Source organism: Kryptolebias marmoratus, linkage group LG14, assembly GCF_001649575.2.
Source record: "Kryptolebias marmoratus isolate JLee-2015 linkage group LG14, ASM164957v2, whole genome shotgun sequence".
In the NCBI taxonomy this organism is placed as follows: Eukaryota; Metazoa; Chordata; class Actinopteri; order Cyprinodontiformes; family Rivulidae; genus Kryptolebias; species Kryptolebias marmoratus.
This window is the reverse complement of record NC_051443.1, coordinates 20888656-20907761: the sequence shown is the minus strand read 5'-3', so window position 1 is coordinate 20907761 and position 19106 is coordinate 20888656. Positions and strand designations below refer to the sequence as shown.

Below are 19106 nucleotides of genomic sequence, written 5' to 3'. Positions count from 1 at the left end.
CCAACGTGCCCCACCTCCAGGCCTGGCTCCAGAGTGGGGCCCCGGTGACCCGCATCCGGGCGAGGGAACACTGTGTCCAATATTTATGTTCATCATAAGGGGTCTTTTGGCTGCACTTCGTCTGGCCCCTCACCTAGGACCTGTCTGCCTTGGGTGACCCTACTAGGGGCATGAAGCCCCTGACAGCATAGCTCCTAGGATCATTGGGACGCTCAAACCCCTCCACCACGATAAGGTGGCAGCCCAGGGAGAGGTAAATAGATAATTGCAGTTCTTAAAGCTAGAGCTGTCAGTCCGTTAGTCGATTACAGGTTTATTGCTCCCAAAGTGTTATCAGAGTGACTGCTCATAAAAATAACCTTTTTCTCAACCCACGCCCTTCTAAATAAACAAACAGCTCTAAATCAAAGCCTATTATCAGCTGTAAATGATTGCTTTATGTCACTTTGTGGCATTTATGTAAAAACAATTTACCTTCATCTGTCTTTGTATCGGACGTTAACAGCCTTCCACGTGTGCACATAAAAATGAGGACATGTAACAGCTCTGCAGCAACCCTTCAAACAACCTCTGAAACACAAAACATTAACCAGTGAGTGGGAAAATCGCAAACTAGTTATTGCACCTTTAGTAAAGATACAAAAGAGAAAGACTAGCTGCATAGCTGTGGAAGGATACTAGAGAAGTTGTAAAAATATCTAATAATAATAATAATCGATGTATATGTTTGTTCCCACAGCTCGTTCAATGAACCTGTTTGCTCTCATTCCGCTGCCGACGATCAGATCTCTGGTCTCACAGCAGGTTCCTGCATCATCATGTGGTAAGAGCTCAACCTGTGTTTATCTGTCAACACACACTACTGAGGGCTTCAACACACAGTTCCCCATAATATACCTGTATAAATTAGACACACATGCTCATGATTTACTGTTTATTATCTTGTATGTTAGGATTCACAAGTTGTGGCTTCTGAAGATGTTGGTAACTGAAATACAAAAAAGGGGGAAAAAGTAAATCCTTTTCAGATAAATGAAATGCTCCACAGTGATTTAAATCGAGCTCCCAGTCTATTTTAGTTGTCTTGTTGTGCATGTGCACAGTGTTCAGAGCTTTATACACAGCAGACACAAACAACTGTTTCTTCCAGGGAGCCAACTAAAGCTGCACAACCAGTCATGCTCCTTTAATACCAAAATAATGACTTACCCCAAAAAAATGAAAAACAAACTTTGAAACCAATCAAGATGGAATACCTTCTCTCTTTTCAAAACATTCACGCCCACTGATCACAAACTGGGATTTTATCACTGATTACAAATGTGGATTTGCAATTCAAGCATCTTAATTTTTAACCTACTTTCTGATCACTGATCATTCCTTTTTTTGCATCATTGATTATTATAAAAGTGTATTTCCACATTTCTATTTTACAGATGTACACAAGGCCTAATGTCATTAATTGTGTCAGAAAGCACTGTACAGGTGGAGTGCTTACAGCCAACTGCCTTTATTTGCAAATGAAATGAGCAGAATGCATATCGCCTGTTGCCTTGCATGTCATAGTCTTAAATAAAAATCTTGCAGTTATAACCACCTTAGTGTTGGCTAAGGTCGATTAGCTGTGGCAGCCTTCTTGAATCAAGCTGACTCCAAAACTTAATCAGCTGTAGATGCGCATCCAATGATTATTTGTTCTTTATCGCATCTTTTCTCACATTTAGCAATCTGTCTTCTTCCCTGTCCATCAGGCATGACGCTCACCATACTGCAGATAACTCTGAAGATTGCTACTATTGCCTACATCCCTGCTTTCACTAGGATCTACCAGATGACCCTGGACTGGCTCCCAGGCTTCGTCTTTCTACTTTCCAGCATCTTCACATCACTCGCCATGATACCAGTCAGGTACTTCCACCAGATTACTTTTCAGGTTGATTTTGAAGTAGGGCACCACTATAAAGTATTCATAAAGCACTAAAGATACTAAAGATCTCTTGTGCCTACGTTCTCATCTTCGTTAAAAAAATGTCCTCTTTCCTCCCTCCAGCATCGTCGGCTGCAGAACAGCTAAGAGGCAACTCTACATGAGGATTCAGGGAGACTGAAGCAGCAGCACTGTTAACGACGGCGAGTTCACGTTCACATGAAGAAAATAGGAACCAAGATTTAAAGTGGTCAAAATGTAAAAGTGTCACTTCCTCCATTTTGTCACAGCTCCAGAGGCAGGCTGTTGTAACTGTTAAGGTACGGAGCGCGAACCAAAGTTTTATAGGTCTATGAGCATTTTATATAAAAGCCTTAAAAAGATTAAATTACTATGTAAGAAGTCCTGAGCGGTCAGACTGGAATTCATAGAAAATAACTCAAAGCAGTTTGATTAAAAGTTGAAATTTGATGACATTTCAACAGAGGTACAGTCATAAACTAATGGATTGCGTCAACCAGTTGAATTTTGTCTACACAAGAAAACAAAGCAAAAAAACAAAACAAAAAAAAAACGGAAGTGATTTTGAAAAAATAAAACCCACTGAGGTTTCAACATGTTGGGGATTTATTAGTGAGTGGGTCATAAAGGAAACACCCCTGATGTGGCTCACAGGAGAAGGAATATACGTATGTTCATTTTTTTAATCTTGTTTAACAATCTGATGCATTGTTTTGGTAAAGGTTATCGGGTTCATAATGACAAAAACTTCCAATACTCGCATCCGGCTCTCAGCCATAAAGCGTATTATTTTCCACCATGAGTCCATTTACGTGAAAGCCTGAAGTGTCCGAAAATTTAGATTAGATACAAGAAGAGCAATGGTTTCTGGTGTTTAGTTTTGACACATATGTAGACTTTCAGAAAAGAGTTAGAATAATTTTTTTTAAGGTCCTGTATAGACAGTCTGTTTTGGCTTGGAATCACTTTCCTTATTAAGTAGATTTAATAACCAGAAGCTTGCAGTGAAAGTGTGGCCAGAGATAAAACTGGCTGATGCTGGTTCAGCAAACCTTCAACTGCATCTAGTTGGTGTGTTCGAGTTACAGACGAGGGCAGAAATCTCTGAACACTTTTCCTTGTTTAATCTGTTTGGCCAAACAAATCCAAGTTCCAGTTTTACAGTGTTGGAATATGACTTTGGAGTATTTTCAGGCGTAATACATAGGAGTTGTCATAAAAGTCTTCCGGTTGTTTTATGAGGTTTAGTTGCAGTTTGTGTCAACTCACTGGAGTAAAAATGCATTTTCTTACAAGCATGTAAATCTGTAGGTCTGCCTGACAAAAGAAAAAGGAATTTCATTTGAAAAAAAATTATTTTTAGAGGTTTTTTTTAATGTTTTTATCTGGCATCTTGTTTTTCAGATTGTAGTCTGGGTTTTAGGTTACGGTTTCTGTTCACTCGGGTTGCTGTTACCTTTTAATCAGTGACGTCTGCACTTTACACTTAATTTAAAAGATACTATACACACTTTCAGAAATGTTCTGTTTTTATACTTTGACATGTGATTTTTGACTGTCCATGTTTTGTTTTGTTTTTAAAATCACATGTTTTTTTAATGTTTAACAATTGTATTGCAGTAGTTTAAAGTAGTGACTGGATGAAAATCCTAATTTTGTACATTTGTATTTGCACCTAATTTTTTTGTATTTTTTTTCTTGACACAGAAAAGGCTGGTAGCAATATGTAGTCAGTACATACCTGCTGTTTATTTGGTACTTACAGTGTAACAAGTCACTACATAATATGGCCCGTTCCCTGTAGGTACCAGGTAAGTAATCAGTAAAAAACAGGCAAATACCCTGTGAATACTCAGTACATATTGCATACGTGGTAAGTAGCAGTTATCTGACCTGTACATCCCTGGTACCTACAGGGACTGGGCTGTATTATAAAGTAATTTGTGTCTCTGTATGTACCCAGTGTGTACCTGGTACCTACGATAAAGTGACTTGTTAACCTGTATGTATCCAACATGTATCTTGTACCTAAAGGGACCAGGCCGTATTGTTGTAGTACCCAGGCTGTAATATGAGGGGACCTTTTTTACCCTGTACATACCAGATAAATACTGAGCTGCATTATGTTTTGTTACCAGAAGAATATCAGTTTAAGTAGAAAATGTTTTTATTTGTAAAAAAATAAAAAAAAGAATAAATAATGTCTGAAGATTCACAACTACACTGTTCTTCTTCTTTTGTACTCTTGAATTGGTAAATCAAATCAAATCAAAAGTTATGGAAGCAAACAAGTGAACGAACTAAATGCAGAAACATATCAAACTTATTTATTCTCTTTATTATTGGTCCAGTATATTCAAAAAAAGAAAATATGGTCAAGATCAGTATACAAGCTTATTTATAATTACAACAAATTGTTATTAACATTCAAATGTACAATGTGGAACGTAAACAGTACACACTGGGGAGGAACAGAGAGGAAAACAAACAAAACAAAAATAAAAGACAAACTCAAGATTCACACGTTCCATAAATGTTTCATTGATTTATCCTGTGCTGAAAATCAAAATTTTATCCTCACATGTGAAGCTACATAGGGAGGAAAAGATGGGGGACGTTTGGCTTCGAAACATTTGCTCTGTACATAAAAAAAAAAAGAAAAAAAAAAAAACTCTCCCCAGCTTTAAGGCTGCAGACATCCCTGTAGGGAGATTCACCCTGATTCACTTTGCTGATGACACCTTTTTATTTCTCAGTGTTCCTAACAAAAAACACAAAACATGCTGTCGCTAATCGTACAGCTCTGCTATTTGTTTTAGGCAACAGAAAGAAATTTAGTTTCTATATTTCAAACACTGAAGCTACACGTTTAGTGCAAAAAGAACCTCCGCAGGCACACAGTAAAGAAGGGGGGACTTCAGGGTGGCTAGGATTCAGGAGCACTGTAAGCACACTAAACAGAGGTACTGTTGAGGTTTCAATGTGTGCATTGAATTGATACTGTTAGTGCACATGTTCAGTCCCTTTTAAAACCAGATACCTTCCCCTAACAATGCACTCCTAAATGTTTTCTTTTTCTTTGTACAAAAAAAGGTCGATGTTTGATTAGTGCCAAAACATGTTACTTAATTTACACCAAACTGAGGTCTACAGATGCACCAATGCTGTTTTTTTTAATTTCTCAATTTTATACATGAACTGGGGACAAACAGTATGTTCCCTAAAGTCTCGTTCAAAGTGTCAGTTGAAGCTGTGTTTAACTTAATACAATAAAACTGATGTGAAATTTTCTTTTAAATGTACGCACCCAACAAGTTTAATTACTGTGTTTGTTTTCTCAACAGGAACAAATTAGGCACAGATTATAAGACTCTCTGCACTGTTATTTCAGGTTTGAGGCCTAAATAAAATAACACTGATGAAAAATCACAAACTTCAAACATACTAGAACTGTCTTTTTATTACAGTTGTCCAAGGAAAAGAACATCCACCCCTCTATTTGTTTCCTGTATTTATAGTATTTCTGAATATTCTGGTCTCTTCTCTATCAAACACATTTTTTTGAATGTTTTGATTTTAGCCTCAGTGCATCTGTAGAACCTCTACTTTAGCTGCCTCAAGTCCTGATCAGAGCTACCTGGAAAGCTTTTCTTCATCTGATTTCAACATGGCCAAAAACGACTACAAAAGCTACTGGCAGTAAGATTAAGCAGGAGGTGTTTCAACCTTTTAAAGCTTGTGAAAGACAAAAAAAAATAAAAAATTTAAACGTACAAAACACAGCTGAGAACATCCTAAAAGCAGCTAACAAACAAGTGGCTTGCAGACAATAAATCTTTTCTACATTTGGTTGCACAGAAGTCAGGCCTAGCAATGTGGCATTTGTTTATAAAACAATATTCATGGCATTACAAAAAAAAAAAAAAAAAAAATCAACAAAAGTGTCAAAACAGTACCTTTAATTTGAAAGTTCTGTCCTAAATTCACCCCACAAAAACAAAACTATGAACTGGTGGTGATGCTACACAGCATACTTGTTCCAGAAATAAACAGTTTAATGTGAAAGTGATGCTAGAATCACGTCACATTACTGAGCCTGAACTGGAATCATTGGTAGGTTTTGCTACTTTGTGCCAAATGTAAATAATCCAGACAGTTCATCTAAGGTGGGGGAAAAAAAATTAAAAAAATAAAAAAATCTTACAAACCTCATTTTCCTCTTGTGGCCATCATGAAAAGAATACATTTAATACAAGTGCAGTAAATGTGTTTTGATTTCCCCCATTAAAGTGTGTCAAATTAGCAACAAAAGTCATAAACCGTGGCTACTGGTTTTATGTTGTGCAGCTCGGCTCCAATTGAAGATGTTTTCCATTTGAGTCACAGCTCAGCAGACGAGAACAAACACTGAGCGGGCTGAACCCAGCTATACTGAAAAAGACTTCCAGACTCATTTAATCTCATACGAAACCCTTTAAATAACTTAAGTGAAGCTTTTTAAAGTCTGGATTGCCTTATCTCCAATTTTGTTTTTGCTCTAAAGCAAGAAGATTTTTCTACAAACTCCTTTTTCTATTTTACATTTGTGATGCTTTTTGTTCTCCTGTAAAATATTAGACTAATAAAGGTTCTGGATATTCACCATTTCCACTGTGGACCGATTTATTTTAAGGTTTCAACTATTTAATAAAGCAGACCTTTTTCTTAAGGTTATTTCAGGCCATTTCCCACTTTAGCATTCCCAACAGGGAACAAGACAAGAGTTGAAATCCCAACATGCAATGGGTATAAATGGCTATTATTAATATTTAAAAAAATAAGAGAGGTATGAAAATTATGAAGGAAAAAAACAAACAATAAGAGCTTTGCCACAAGATGGTGCTATTGCTCTTTATTTTCCCCAAAACAACAAACTAAATCTTACCTCCATTTTTGTATTCAGCTTTTAACATCAACTCTTCTCCTTGACACTTATTAAGTTTTTTTGTAATTCTTGAAAGGATAAAGTTTTTCAACTGCTTGGAAAACACTGATCCACCTTTTCAGATGTAAAAAGTGAAAAAAAAGCAGGTTTCTGCAACGGTTATCCTTTGTATTTGGCTCAGTGTGAAAACAGAGAGATGCAGACTCAAAGTGCTTCTCTCCAAGACTGCGCTTAAATAAACACATGGAGCATTGGCAAGACTTGTTAATTGGAAATTTGAAGTAGAAAAAGTTCATAGAAAAAAAAAGAAGAGGAACAAAACAAATAAAGATCTGTACATAAACTTCTCTTCTTTCCCAGCTGTCTTTGAACACATCATTCGTTACCTCCTTCTGCAGCCAAACCTCTGCCTGAGAGAGACGACTCCTCTCGGTTCCATCCCCTCACAGGAGAACACAAGAACATTCAGCAGTTAGAACCCGCTGCCTGCTCGGTCCGTTTCCTTGGCATGAAAGTGTGCAGAGACAGTGAGGTGATGGGCCGAAACGCAGGGAACGTCTTTCAGTTCGTCTCACTCGTTTTGTCCTCAGTCTGTTTGTCCTGGAGGACAGTTATGAGAGACTCCCAAGCTGCCTGGCACTGCAGAGGGGAGAGAGAAATGAAGATTAATGAAAAGACAGGCAAGCGATAACTTATTTTGCTGCTTCAAGTTTTATCGTTCGATCGCCAGGCTGCCGAGATAAATCTGGGAACTAAGTTGTTTCTGAAAATATTCATTCTCCGGTCATATTCAATTAATCTCTCTCAGATAAAATATGACTTGCAAAAAAGACAGAACATCTGAGCTCAGCTAGTGTTTGCTGGATCTGGCTCGGAAGCTCAGATTGTTAAATTTACTACATTATTCCCATCTTTATTCTGTAAGCCTGTAGTCACAACCTAGGGGTGCTGCAAAGGGCATGAAAGGTATTGATTTTGGTGTCAAAGACAAAAATCTAAATATGTTGCTTTGCATTTGATTTGAATAAGAAAAGGACAAATTAGAGAATCATCACTTTATCAGGTGAGCTCACAAAGTTAGACTGAAAACAGGTAAAAAAGATTAGACCTGCCATTTAAAATTACATCTTGAATTCTTAACTCTGTAGAAATATTTCTATTTCTATTCTTTTACTGGTCATACTTTTTTATTTATTTATTTATTTTTAAATGGTATGGTATATTTCTTTTTATTTTCCATAATCATAACAAAATTGCTACTAGTAGCAGCAAAGACAGAAAATGTTACTTGTGTGTTAAAAACTGATACTGAAAAACAACTGGAGGAGAAAAAAAATCTGAACCTTTTAATAATAATAATAATAATAAAAAGTAACATTTAGTATTAGTCAACAGAAGATTGTGCTCAGGCCATACAAGCTAACATAACTTCCTGCTTTGAGAAAGCAGCATCAATAGCAGCATTAGCATTTTAAGATGTTTATGTGCTGTTTAATAATCACTATGACACTGAGGTAAACTTTGTGTTTTCTGTCAGACACATGGTTTACTGTGGTGCACAAACGTTTATAAATCCTGTCATCATTTTCTGTACAAATTAATGTTCGTGCTCTGTCATTATTCATCTTTTTCCCCTAACAGGACCCTGAAAACTGGTCTACTAATAACAGGAATTGTCTCTAAGTGTCACAACAGATCACATCCACTTAAACAATTTATGAATTAAAATTTTCCCAAAGTTTTAAAGCATATATGTATATATTTTTTTTACTTAAACGTTTTACCCTAGGCATGTTCTCCAGTGACACCTTTTTCAAAATACAGAGGGACACTTACCCCCCTCCCCCTTATAATAGGCATTTATTTAATTGTCACACTCTGAAAAGCTGAGCTGTGGATTGTTTTTAGTGCACCTCCTAACAACAGCCCACATACCTTTTCATAATAGTTGATATTTTTGTCAGCCATGCCAGTGAGAAGCTGTTTGAAGTCCTGTCTCTTGTTCCTCTGCCAGCGCTCCCAGTCTGCTTTGAGGTCAGCGTTGAAGCACTCCACTTTGTCCTGGCATCTCTCTACTTCTACTGGAATCTACGGCAACACAGAGAATACTACAGCTACAAGGGACTGGCTACATTTAGTCACATCTGAGTCTGTGCGGAAGGGGAATTTTAGAAAAAAGGATTGCATTAGATGGTTGTGAAAGAGTTATATACAATATGTACAACTACATCTAACTGGAACCAACTTATCAAATTAGCATTAAGAGCTCCTTTTTATTTTAGTCAAGCATTTTGATTAAAATAAATGTTCTTATGACTTCTCGGATTTTAAAAAAAGGAAATTATGTACATCTTAAACCTTTGACACAGAAATGACATCAAAAAAGCTCTAAACTCAAATGAGGAAGGATGTTGCGTACGGGTGTTCGATCTTCTTGTTTGTGCAATATGGCCGCTTCAAGACGGCCCTCGTACTCTGCTTGGGTCTGGTCTCGCTTCCTCAGAACATTCTGTAATCAGCCAGACAACATAGGGAGTAGTTTCTCAGAAACATTGAAAAAAAAAAAAAGATGGACAAAGAAGGATTTGCTGAATCAGCTTGGTGAGGATGTGATGCGTGCAAAAACTGAACAGCACATCCTCTAAAACGATGGCGATTTGGATTTGAAATAAAGGATCTGCGATTTCTGTGTGTCACTTCTATAGTATCACAGTCGTAGGCATGTATTGATCCTGCCAATTGTTGCCAATTAGCCATATCAGTTTGAGCGGCCTCTTACCTTCATGGACTCGATGTAAAGCACATATTCTCTAAGGACAGGCAGGAAGTCCTGGCTCATGTTCTCGCTTGCATCCTCCAGCGCTCCACAGCATGTTGTGACACAGCCGGCCACACCCTCCAGGGGGCGCTGCAGCTGCTCCTCTGACCCCGCCCAGCTGGAGTAAACGGCTCCGTATTCCCTGAGCTCTGTTAGGTACTCTGATGACAATGAAGGGGGGGTGGGGGGTGGGGGGGGAGAACAGAGAAAGCTGAGCAAGAAAAAGCAAAAAACTCTCATCGCAAATGGCATGAGGAGATGGTAGTTAAGTGTCTGGAACACACTTTGTGTCAGCTCATTCATTATTTAGAGCCACCACAGATCCAATCTTATCTTCTCTAACATAAGAACAAGCCAGCTTCTGACTTGTCAATGGCCCCAACAGATGGTCACGAGGAGCGTTTCACACAGGCAGGTATTTACACAAGCGCTTGTCATGCACGAGTGGAGTTTGCACTTATTAACCATGCCTGAAAGTCTGAGGGGTTGTTTTCCATACATACAGCCACTAGAGTAAATACTGCACAGGAGCTCAACCAAACAAACTCGGTAAAACACACCAAAGACTCCATTTCACATGACAAAAGCTAATCAAAAATGAGTAAATAAAATAAGGTGATTTAAAATGACCATTTATCCTGCCATGTTACGTTGGTGGACATTTCCCTGCACTTTTCCGCCGCCTCTAATTTATGTGCATCCTTCTCCACATTTTTTTTTTTTCTTTTTTGTTGCTTTTCTTCTTAGTCAGCAGTTTCCTTACTATAAACACTGTAAATCTAAAATGTATTATTTTCTTTTGTTTAACCTTCAGGGTAGAAATACAATCGTGACTTTCAGAAGCAGAGGCATGAAACAAAATCTAGATAAAATCTGAGTTACACTATAATATAGGAGAACAATAATCAGCCAATAGGTTTTAATTAAACTACATTGGCCACTTTATTAAAAAAAATAAATAAATAAAAAACTGCAATAGGCCATACTTGTGTAGACAATCAATTACCAAGTAGGAAAATGAAATTGCAGCAGCAGCTGCTAGCCTACAATTTATTTATTTCTTTAATCAAGAATGTTGTGGGTTCTTGCTAGCTTTTAGTTAGCAACAACCCACTCTTAAGCAGGGTTTATGACAGAAGATATGGCCTTGAATCAAAGAAAGAAAAAGACATCTTTTAATTATGCGTCCTTCCTTCACCTCTGGGCAGACTGAGGTGTAAAATGCACTGGAATGGACAAAGAGCTTCACGCTTTGCTCACTCCCACTCTCACACCAGAGTTTAGCTCTTGCAGCTCAGTACCTGACTGCTCTTTGAGGATCCTCTGAGCGATGCGGTCGAGGGTTCCCAGTTTTTGGCTGAAAGTGTCCAGGTACTCCCCCATAGCACAGAACTCTACTGGCCGCGGCCGCAGCTTGTAGCCCCCGGCGACCTGCTTCACGGACTCACCCACTTTCGTCAGCAGGGCTAGACCCTGACGCTTGTTTAGGTCCTGCAGAGGAGTTCAAGAGCTCCAATAGCATCACTGCACAACAACGTATTAAAATCTCCAGTAAGGAAATTTATAAATGATTTATCTTTCCCTCCTTGTATATTTAATCTGTACCTCAATGATTGATTTTACAAGCTAAAGATAGAAGGTCTTATACTGTCTTATACTCACATGCTTTACTGTAACAACCTAATTTCCCTCAAGCGGTCAATAGAGCCTTGTTTTGCTTTTTTGAAATTCTCTCTCTTCAGTTATATAACAGTGAGACTACTTTCCTTCAAGTTTTACTTCAGGTGATTTATTACACTCCAGTTCTGGCAGCTGTCCCACCTTGGCAGTCAGGAAAGCATTGAGATGCGGGTTAAAGGACAGGACAGGGTGGTCAGCAACCCGCTTCAGGAACTTGTCCAGAGCTTTCATCCTCGTCTCCACGAAGTCCTCCGAAAAACGATCCACCACGCCCTTCATCACAAACTTCTCAGGCAGCGGCTGGGGGGCGAGGGAGAACAGAGGCTGTAACTGAGAAGTGTCTTATTGGAAAAGCCGGACAGCGGGCCGCTTGGAGGACTTACGGGGATGAGGTGGGTCGGCTGGCTGTCCTCCAGCTTCGTCCTCAACCAGTCAAAGTCCTGGTAGCGCCGACGAACACTGTACTCTGGCAGGTCAAACTCTATCCGTGTTGTCTAAATAAATAAATAAATAAAACACTTTTCCTTATTTTTCAGTTACACATTAATCCCTTTTTTCAGATTTAGCTGCTTCTTTGTTTGTTTGTTTTTTGTGAAAATGATTAAAACAATTGAAAGTGAAAACTGCACAAACTCTTGATAAGTTTGGCTGCAAAGGTTCAGCGCAGATACACAAACACACACACTCTCTGCCTCTCTAGTGTTAAAAGCCCCCCCCCCCGGTCTCCATTAACACTGAGCTCATATTTGGCCGAGGCATTAGTGTGTGTCCTCTGAACCTGAGCAACACAGTGCACTTGGCAACCGTCTCCATGACACTACTGAAAGGCTACAGGCCATATCTCCCTCTAATCTGCGTTTCATTAGGCAACAGAAAGGCCTCAAAAGCTCTGATTCTCTGCTACCAGAACAAACTGAACTCTTTCAGGCTGAACTGTGGCTCTGTGGTCGTTGTGCTTCGTTAAACAGCAGCCACAACTGACGGAAGATGATCGGAGCCTTCATCGGATATTTACTGATTTTCTTCTTTAATACTTACTTTGAGTGTAAAGCTAAAACGTAGAACTTTTATCTTTCAACTATTCTGCACTTTTAGTGAATGAGCCCAACTCTTTTCATCCTCGTCGACAAGCTTCAGGTAAAAATCTGCCTAGAACTTGTAAAGCTAACGGAACTTTTTTTTCCCCCATGAGGCACAGTCCTCATAATTTAGCGTTGAGGTCAGGTCTTCGGGGAGGCCTTTCCGAAAGTTTAATGTCAGCAAAACACAATGTGTTTTAGAGGTCACAGTGATGAACGTTTCCATTTTGAAGCAGTGATTTCCTCCACAGACAAAAGCCTCGCAGTACACAGGGATAAACTTATGTTGTATGAAGAAATGCTTGTGGTCATGTGACTTTCAGTTCATGGCAGACCCGTGCTTTAGTGGTTCCGGACTAACCAAACCCATGGATTTCCTCTGAAGGTGGAAGTTTGGGTCTTTCTCCCAAACATTTGCAAAGTAGCAAAGTTGCAAATCAGCTTAGATCATCATGATTTGTGTGGCTGCTTAAAAACACCCAACTTGTTTAACTCTACAAGTGCAATGCTAAGACCTGACTGAGTGAAGACACTCAAATTTATTTTTGAAAGTAGTCTAAAAACATTAACTTATATTGAGCAGTTATTTCACTCAGTTTATCTGCATGATCCATGGATCAACCTGTTGCTTTCTTTTATAGAAATGCTTGTAAATGTATGTTCAGTGTGTTTTTTTTATATATATTTTAAAGCAAATAATGCATCTTCATTGTCCAAACACAGTGGAGAACATCCATGAAAGCACAGTGGAGACTAATTCTAGTTAGACTCTCAGACACACCAAAAACTGTAAAGGGTTAGTTATTTTTAATTCTGTTTTGGATTAATATGTATCCATAACAACTGCTAACGTCTAACCTTGGTGGAGACTCTGTAGGTGATGTAGGTCTCCATGGTGGAGACGTGCTTCTTTGGGTCGTCAACGGTGACGAAAAGGTCGCGGGTTTCCGTAAGATCCTGAGCGTCTGCGTCCAGGTCATCGTCCAGCTGCAGCCTGTTGAGCAGCTGCGATGCAGGGGCGGGGTTCGACATCTCAACCGGCGTGCCATTGGTCAGCCCCGGTTCCTGCTGGAAAACACGGAACACCATGGTGACATCACGCTCACATGCTGCCACGAAGCCAAAGCTGCAAACAAAGAGCTAGCCAGAGAGATTGATGCTGATGAAGTTGCTTTTTTTGCTGTCAATGAAGGTATTGTTAAGACTGTGCGTGGTACACCACACACTTCCAATGTCAACCTTCTGTGTGAAAGATGTGGATAAATTAAGGATTTCGGGAAATATTTTAAAACCTTATTACACATAAACTTCCAACTGTGGGAAAACAAGAGATAGTTATTCCAGTTTTAGCCTCATAAAATCTAGATAGAGAATTTTTGAAGCAACCTTGAAGGGTGTCAATGAAGTTACTGCCCCAAAATTCCAAGAAAACTTTGTTATAATGTAATCTAATAAAATCCATGCCTACATTTTGATGTATAAACTGTAGAAGTGCAAAAAAAAGAATGTTTAAGCTACTGCAATTAGCTCATTAAGGTCACCATAGAAACCACACACCTGTTTCTGTCACTCCCTGACTGCCAAATTAATAAGAGGCAAACGGAAACAGCCTGAAAATGAAGCCTAAAACGAACAGCTGCTGTGCAAACACTATAAGTTGGATCTTAAAAAATCTCAAACTGTGAGCAGCAGAAGATGTTGATGGTCATACGTGTGACTTTTTTTGTTTCTACAGGGTTTTGTGGAGACTCTTTACTTCCAGTTTGATAGGAATGTTTTGAGCTAAAATATGCCTAAATTAAACTGAAGAGGGCTGGGGTTTTTTAGATTCAGGACTTAGTATAGCAATAGTAATAAGGGTGTTTTAATGCTTATGCATTTTAAACAAATAATTAAACACCTAGGTATGTCAAACTCTTCCTTGTGCTTCAGAATCTTATTTTATAAATCAACAAATAAAGCACATTTAACAAGGCTGCATTCAAACAAGCATGCATGCTTTGGAAAGCTTTAAAAACTACCAAACATTTGTCTCTCTGCATTTGTGTTCAGCCACTTTTTATTAAATAAAGGCAGATAATAAAGCTTCATTGTTGCATTTTAAGTGCAATTTTCCAATTCAGTCAATGTGAAGAGATAGCTGCCCTATTGTCTCTCCTATCTCAGTCCAGTGGTTTCTTCATGCACACTTTTTGCTGCACACACAGGAAACACGCACACACACTTAACAGGCTGCTGACATGGTTGCTCTCTTCACACTGCGGTGCTAACATCCTCTGGTAATCACACTTCAGGTAATTACATCACACGGCATCATTATATGACTGTAAATGAACAACCAGGTCAGAAAAACAGCACTGTGGCATACACACTGTGAGGACAATCAAGACAAAAAAAAAAACAAACAAACACTGTCATTGGTTCAAATTATTTAGTTTTCAGCCTTTTCACCGGGGTTACATATGTGTAGAATTAATCAAATCAAACTTTTCTGATAAAGCACTCTTCATACAGCAAAGTGTAACACTAAGTGGATTACGGGAGATTTTAAAAAATGACTGAAAACTGGATGCAGACACTTAGCCAATTGTTCATAACCAAAATACAGCACCTAAACATGTCCTTTTTAGTGCTAAGACTCAATTAGATTGTTCTACATTGTGCTGTGTTCACCATAATACAAAACGAACCAGTTTAGATTAAACTTTTATCCAGTTTCATCTAAACACTTACACAAAATCACAGCCAACTGCACGTTTTATGAAGAAAAAGGAGGAAAAACAAATTAAATACACCTGTTCTGGGCAAATGCCTTCCCACAAATTCTATTGGAACGTGCTGACATATTCTTTCGCCCATGACTTCATGCCCTGTGTTATGGGATGGAAAAAAAGGACAAGAACAGCAAAACCACAGAGAGCATGCAACCTTCATGGATCTCTAATTTGGCAATAATTAACTACAGGACCAAAAGTGCTGAAACACTGACACCAGGAATAAAAAAATAAACCTTTATGATCTGCTTACCTGGTCCAGCTTGGTTTAAACAGTACTCCAACCTAAATATAGGACTTTTTTTCATTATTCTTCGGGAGGATTTGCAAATTATTGTGCATTAGTGAGATTGTTTTAACGCTGTTTTCTTGTTTTTCTGTGCATGATTTTGCAGCTGCTTTGATGCAATTACAGACGAGCAGTCCTTTAAACTTTAAATTGTACCCATTTGTTTGCTTTATGAGTTCTGTTAAAAGGAGCTAGTTTAAATTTGGAGGGGCTTAGCAGGAAGCTAATGTCTTCAAACTAACCTAACGCAAACTGTGAAATGATAAAACGGGGATGCTTTGCAGTCTGAAAACAGGTTAGTCAGAGTTAAGTTTATTTATTCGTTCACTTTTCTTTCCGAGTTTTGCTTTCAGTCCGACAATGAGCTCCCACAGCAACCCGCATGTGAACTCCCGGGCACCTCCTTACCTTTCCCCCTCCGACGCTGCTGCTGCTGCTGCTGCTGCTGCTGACGTCTGGCCCCGGGGACAGCTGCTCCTCGGCGGCGGACAGCGGGTGGAGGATCTCCGTGATGAGCTTCTGCCCCGAGCTGGCCAGGCCTCTCGGAGCGCTGACACTCATCGCTGCGGGAGGACGTGGCCGCTTGTCCGGCTCGGTGGCTGTCCGGTTTTTGTTGCAGTAAAGAAGAGTTCCCGGGGACGGAGGGAATGTTTAATTCTCCTTTAAGGCTCTATTCTGCTGAGACGTTACAGCCGCTAGTTGTTCACAACTGTCAGCTGACCCATTTGCGCAGCTCCGGATGTTAATCGAAAAGACCCCGGATGTAAACATAAGGACGAACGCTAATCTAAAGATCGTCTATTAAATAGATGAGTGACGGGTTAAAATTATTAACATTTACGAGCACAAAAGTACTTATAATTTATCTCTATTCATTAAAAATGCTAAATAAAGTTTACATATGGAAAAACTCAATCAATCAATCAAACCATGGTCCAAATAATAGACACTGTAGCTGACATCATTATAAAAAATATACATAAGAATTGATAAAATATATAAAAAACACCACTTGAGTTAGACATGCATTCATTGTTAACATATTGTGAAACCCAAATTTATGGATTATTTTAAAGCGAGTTTTTGCTAGGGATTATTATTGTTGCTTGTACGCATTTGCTAATCTACTAATTTTCTTGTGCTGCCCCCACAGACATGTCTATGGTGCTGCCCATGCTGACCTTTTGAGTAACGGAAACAACAGCAGAGTGAGACCTCACTTTTACTTCACACCCATCTAAAAAAACCTCTTTATGGCTTAATCGCGACAGACTAAATGAACACAGCAGGGAAGTTTGTTGTTATTTTAAACACTTAGCTTCCGTGAAAGAGTATACTACGAACAAATATTGGGTTATTTAATTTTGTTCAACTCTCACAGTCGAGGACTACTCTACCGTTGTCACCTGATCTGTTAATCTATGGTTGCAATTTAACAGGGAAAGAGACGAACGTTTTTCCATCATATATTTGTTTTGAAGCTTGTCAGCTCCACCCGAGCGTCCCCAACCTTCACTCTCATGGCTGCTAATCGTCCAGGACAAGGTACCGTTTTACATTTTGGTCCAACATTTTTGTTAATGTAATTTCTTTGTTTTCAGGGACGGAACTACAAACACCGAACCCCTCTCCCTGATTGAACTCCTTTTGGTTCTTCACAACTGGAGCTGTGTAAAACATGAAATAAAACATGTCTTACAACTCCCAAAGAATTTAGATTTTTTTTTAATGTTTTAGTAGTAAAGCTCTCATCCAGCACTCTATCATAAAATCAGTTTTCTGTTTATTTATAATTAGTTATGATCACAGTTTTTATAGTTAGAGTCATCCAGACACCCTCAGTTTCTGTTTTCTTCTTGTTCACATTAATCAGCCTTCTCAAACAACGCACGGGCAGCGATCTTGGTTGAACTGCAGAAGGAGAAGGACCGGCTGATCCAGAACCAGTCCATAAACACTCCTGGTGCCAGGTAAGGCTAGTTGCATATTGTTATTATTACTGAATAGATATTTTTATGCTCTTTTGTTGTGTTTAATAGCTGTCTGTCTGTCCTGTAGTATCCCGCTGTCCAGACGGAGCATGAAGGACTTTCGAGACAGCGCAGAGCTGCAGCACATTGCTGCTCAGCAGAAAGCTGCTTTGCAGGTAAGACACAGAACCACCTAAAGTGCAACTCCTTAACTATTCGGTCTGAAATAGTGTTTCACATCTTCTCTTTTCAGCATGCGCATTCTCATTCGTCAGGCTTCTTCATCACTCAGGACTCCTCGTTTGGGAACCTCATCCTTCCTGTCCTTCCACGCCTGGAGCCCGAGTCTTGACGTGCGGCTCCCTGCTCTCCCCTTTTTGTTGGACTTATGATGTGAGACTGGAGCCATGGGTGTGACTTTGTGTGTCTTTTTAAATGTTTTTCATCTTATAAAAAACTTTCTGTCTGTCATGAATTCTGCAGACAAACAAGCTGATTGCTAAGTTTAAGAAAGTCAGAAGACAAAAACCTCAGTAAAACACAGTAAAAAACACAGTAAAAGCTGTCTTGCTCTGTTGTCTATCATTACACCAACCACACAGTTTGATGCACATCCTGTCAAGTTTTCACTTCTTTATCTCTGGCTAATAAAATGGTTACTTTTAAGAAATTCATTTAATATTTTTGGATGTTTTTTGTTTATCTGTGCGTTTAAGTCTTCTTTAAAGGTGAAACATCACCAAAAAATGTATTTTTTGTGGTAGAGTACAGATACTTGAGTGTCTAAAGTCAGTACTAACTCGAAATGTTATGCATATTTATTTATAGAAATGTTCAGCTATACTAATGAATGCCAATTTATGAAATTTACTGTGATTGGGCGCGGTAACAGTGACCTCTGGTGGACAGAACGAGAAGTGCACAGTGAGGATTTGTAAAAAAATAAATAAAATAAAATCCAATCATTAACAAACAGGAACGGAGATGGTGGCAAGTTCACTGGCTGTTTAATTGGGATTTTTAGTTTGAGAATGAGAATATGTTCAAGACATTGGAAAATATCTACTTGCAACAACAAGTTTTATATTATACTTATTGCACAAGTTTTGGACTGAACTAAGAGAACCTGCAAGAACTTGTTTTGATTTTACAGGGTTATACCTAAAAAGATGTTTCCCAAATAATAAACAGTTTACCAACGCTTTAGAAGACCATTCAAAGATGTTACTGGAACCAGCTTAACTATAAAACAAAGTTGTTGTTTTTTTTATCTACATTTCATTGGACAGGTGTGGGAATGTTATATGAATCTACCACCTCTCATGCTGTGAACATCATCTCTGCAGTGAAGCATGGTAGTGGTAGCATCATGCTGTTTTTTTTTTTCTCTCTCTCTCTCTCTAGGGTTTGGGTATGTGTATCACTTCACTTCTAGTGAAATGTTATTTCTTGCAGCCAGTCTTTGTAAAAAAAAAAAAAGTGGCTTGTTAAACTATTAGTGGTGAATGAGTTTTGTGGAGCATAGAAATCAAATAAAGAAACTCTGACCACTGTGCATCATTTTGTTTGTATGAAAATGTTGAAGATTCCCCTAAAAGACTGAAGGAAAAATCTGGAAAAGTTT

At 38.7% G+C, this 19106-nt stretch overlaps 3 protein-coding genes across 4 annotated transcripts in view; 2 read left to right on the top strand and 1 right to left on the bottom strand.

Moving 5' to 3' along the window:
* LOC108232602 (thymic stromal cotransporter homolog) overlaps window positions 1–2689 on the top strand; it is a 9694-nt gene extending 7005 nt beyond the window's left edge. The window contains exons 5-7 of the mRNA XM_017410507.3: window positions 740–823; window positions 1752–1908; window positions 2051–2689. Of these exons, the coding sequence (XP_017265996.1) occupies window positions 740–823; window positions 1752–1908; window positions 2051–2108 (299 nt within the window). The 3' untranslated portion in view covers window positions 2109–2689. The remainder of the gene's footprint in view (window positions 1–739; window positions 824–1751; window positions 1909–2050) is intronic.
* A 1564-nt stretch (window positions 2690–4253) lies between these two features.
* snx30 (sorting nexin family member 30) lies at window positions 4254–16279 on the bottom strand. Of its 2 annotated transcripts, none has more exons than XM_037979389.1 (9): window positions 15921–16279; window positions 13308–13514; window positions 11754–11864; window positions 11512–11670; window positions 10992–11181; window positions 9652–9851; window positions 9292–9381; window positions 8808–8960; window positions 4254–7511 (listed from the first exon to the last, which is right to left on the bottom strand). In XM_037979389.1, the coding sequence occupies exons 1-9, from the start codon at window positions 16071–16073 to the stop codon at window positions 7434–7436; spliced, it is 1341 nt and encodes a 446-aa protein (XP_037835317.1). In that variant the 5' UTR covers window positions 16074–16279; the 3' UTR covers window positions 4254–7433. The 2 variants fall into 2 exon arrangements, with proteins under 2 accessions (XP_037835317.1, XP_017266160.1); XM_017410671.3 differs by having other exon boundaries at window positions 13308–13517; window positions 15921–16275.
* A 459-nt stretch (window positions 16280–16738) lies between these two features.
* Window positions 16739–19037, top strand: LOC108232707 (SOSS complex subunit C). The gene is made up of 4 exons (XM_017410672.3): window positions 16739–17057; window positions 17386–17482; window positions 17571–17658; window positions 17736–19037. The coding sequence occupies exons 1-4, from the start codon at window positions 17033–17035 to the stop codon at window positions 17832–17834; spliced, it is 309 nt and encodes a 102-aa protein (XP_017266161.1). The 5' UTR covers window positions 16739–17032; the 3' UTR covers window positions 17835–19037.
* Window positions 19038–19106: the final 69 nt, after the last annotated feature.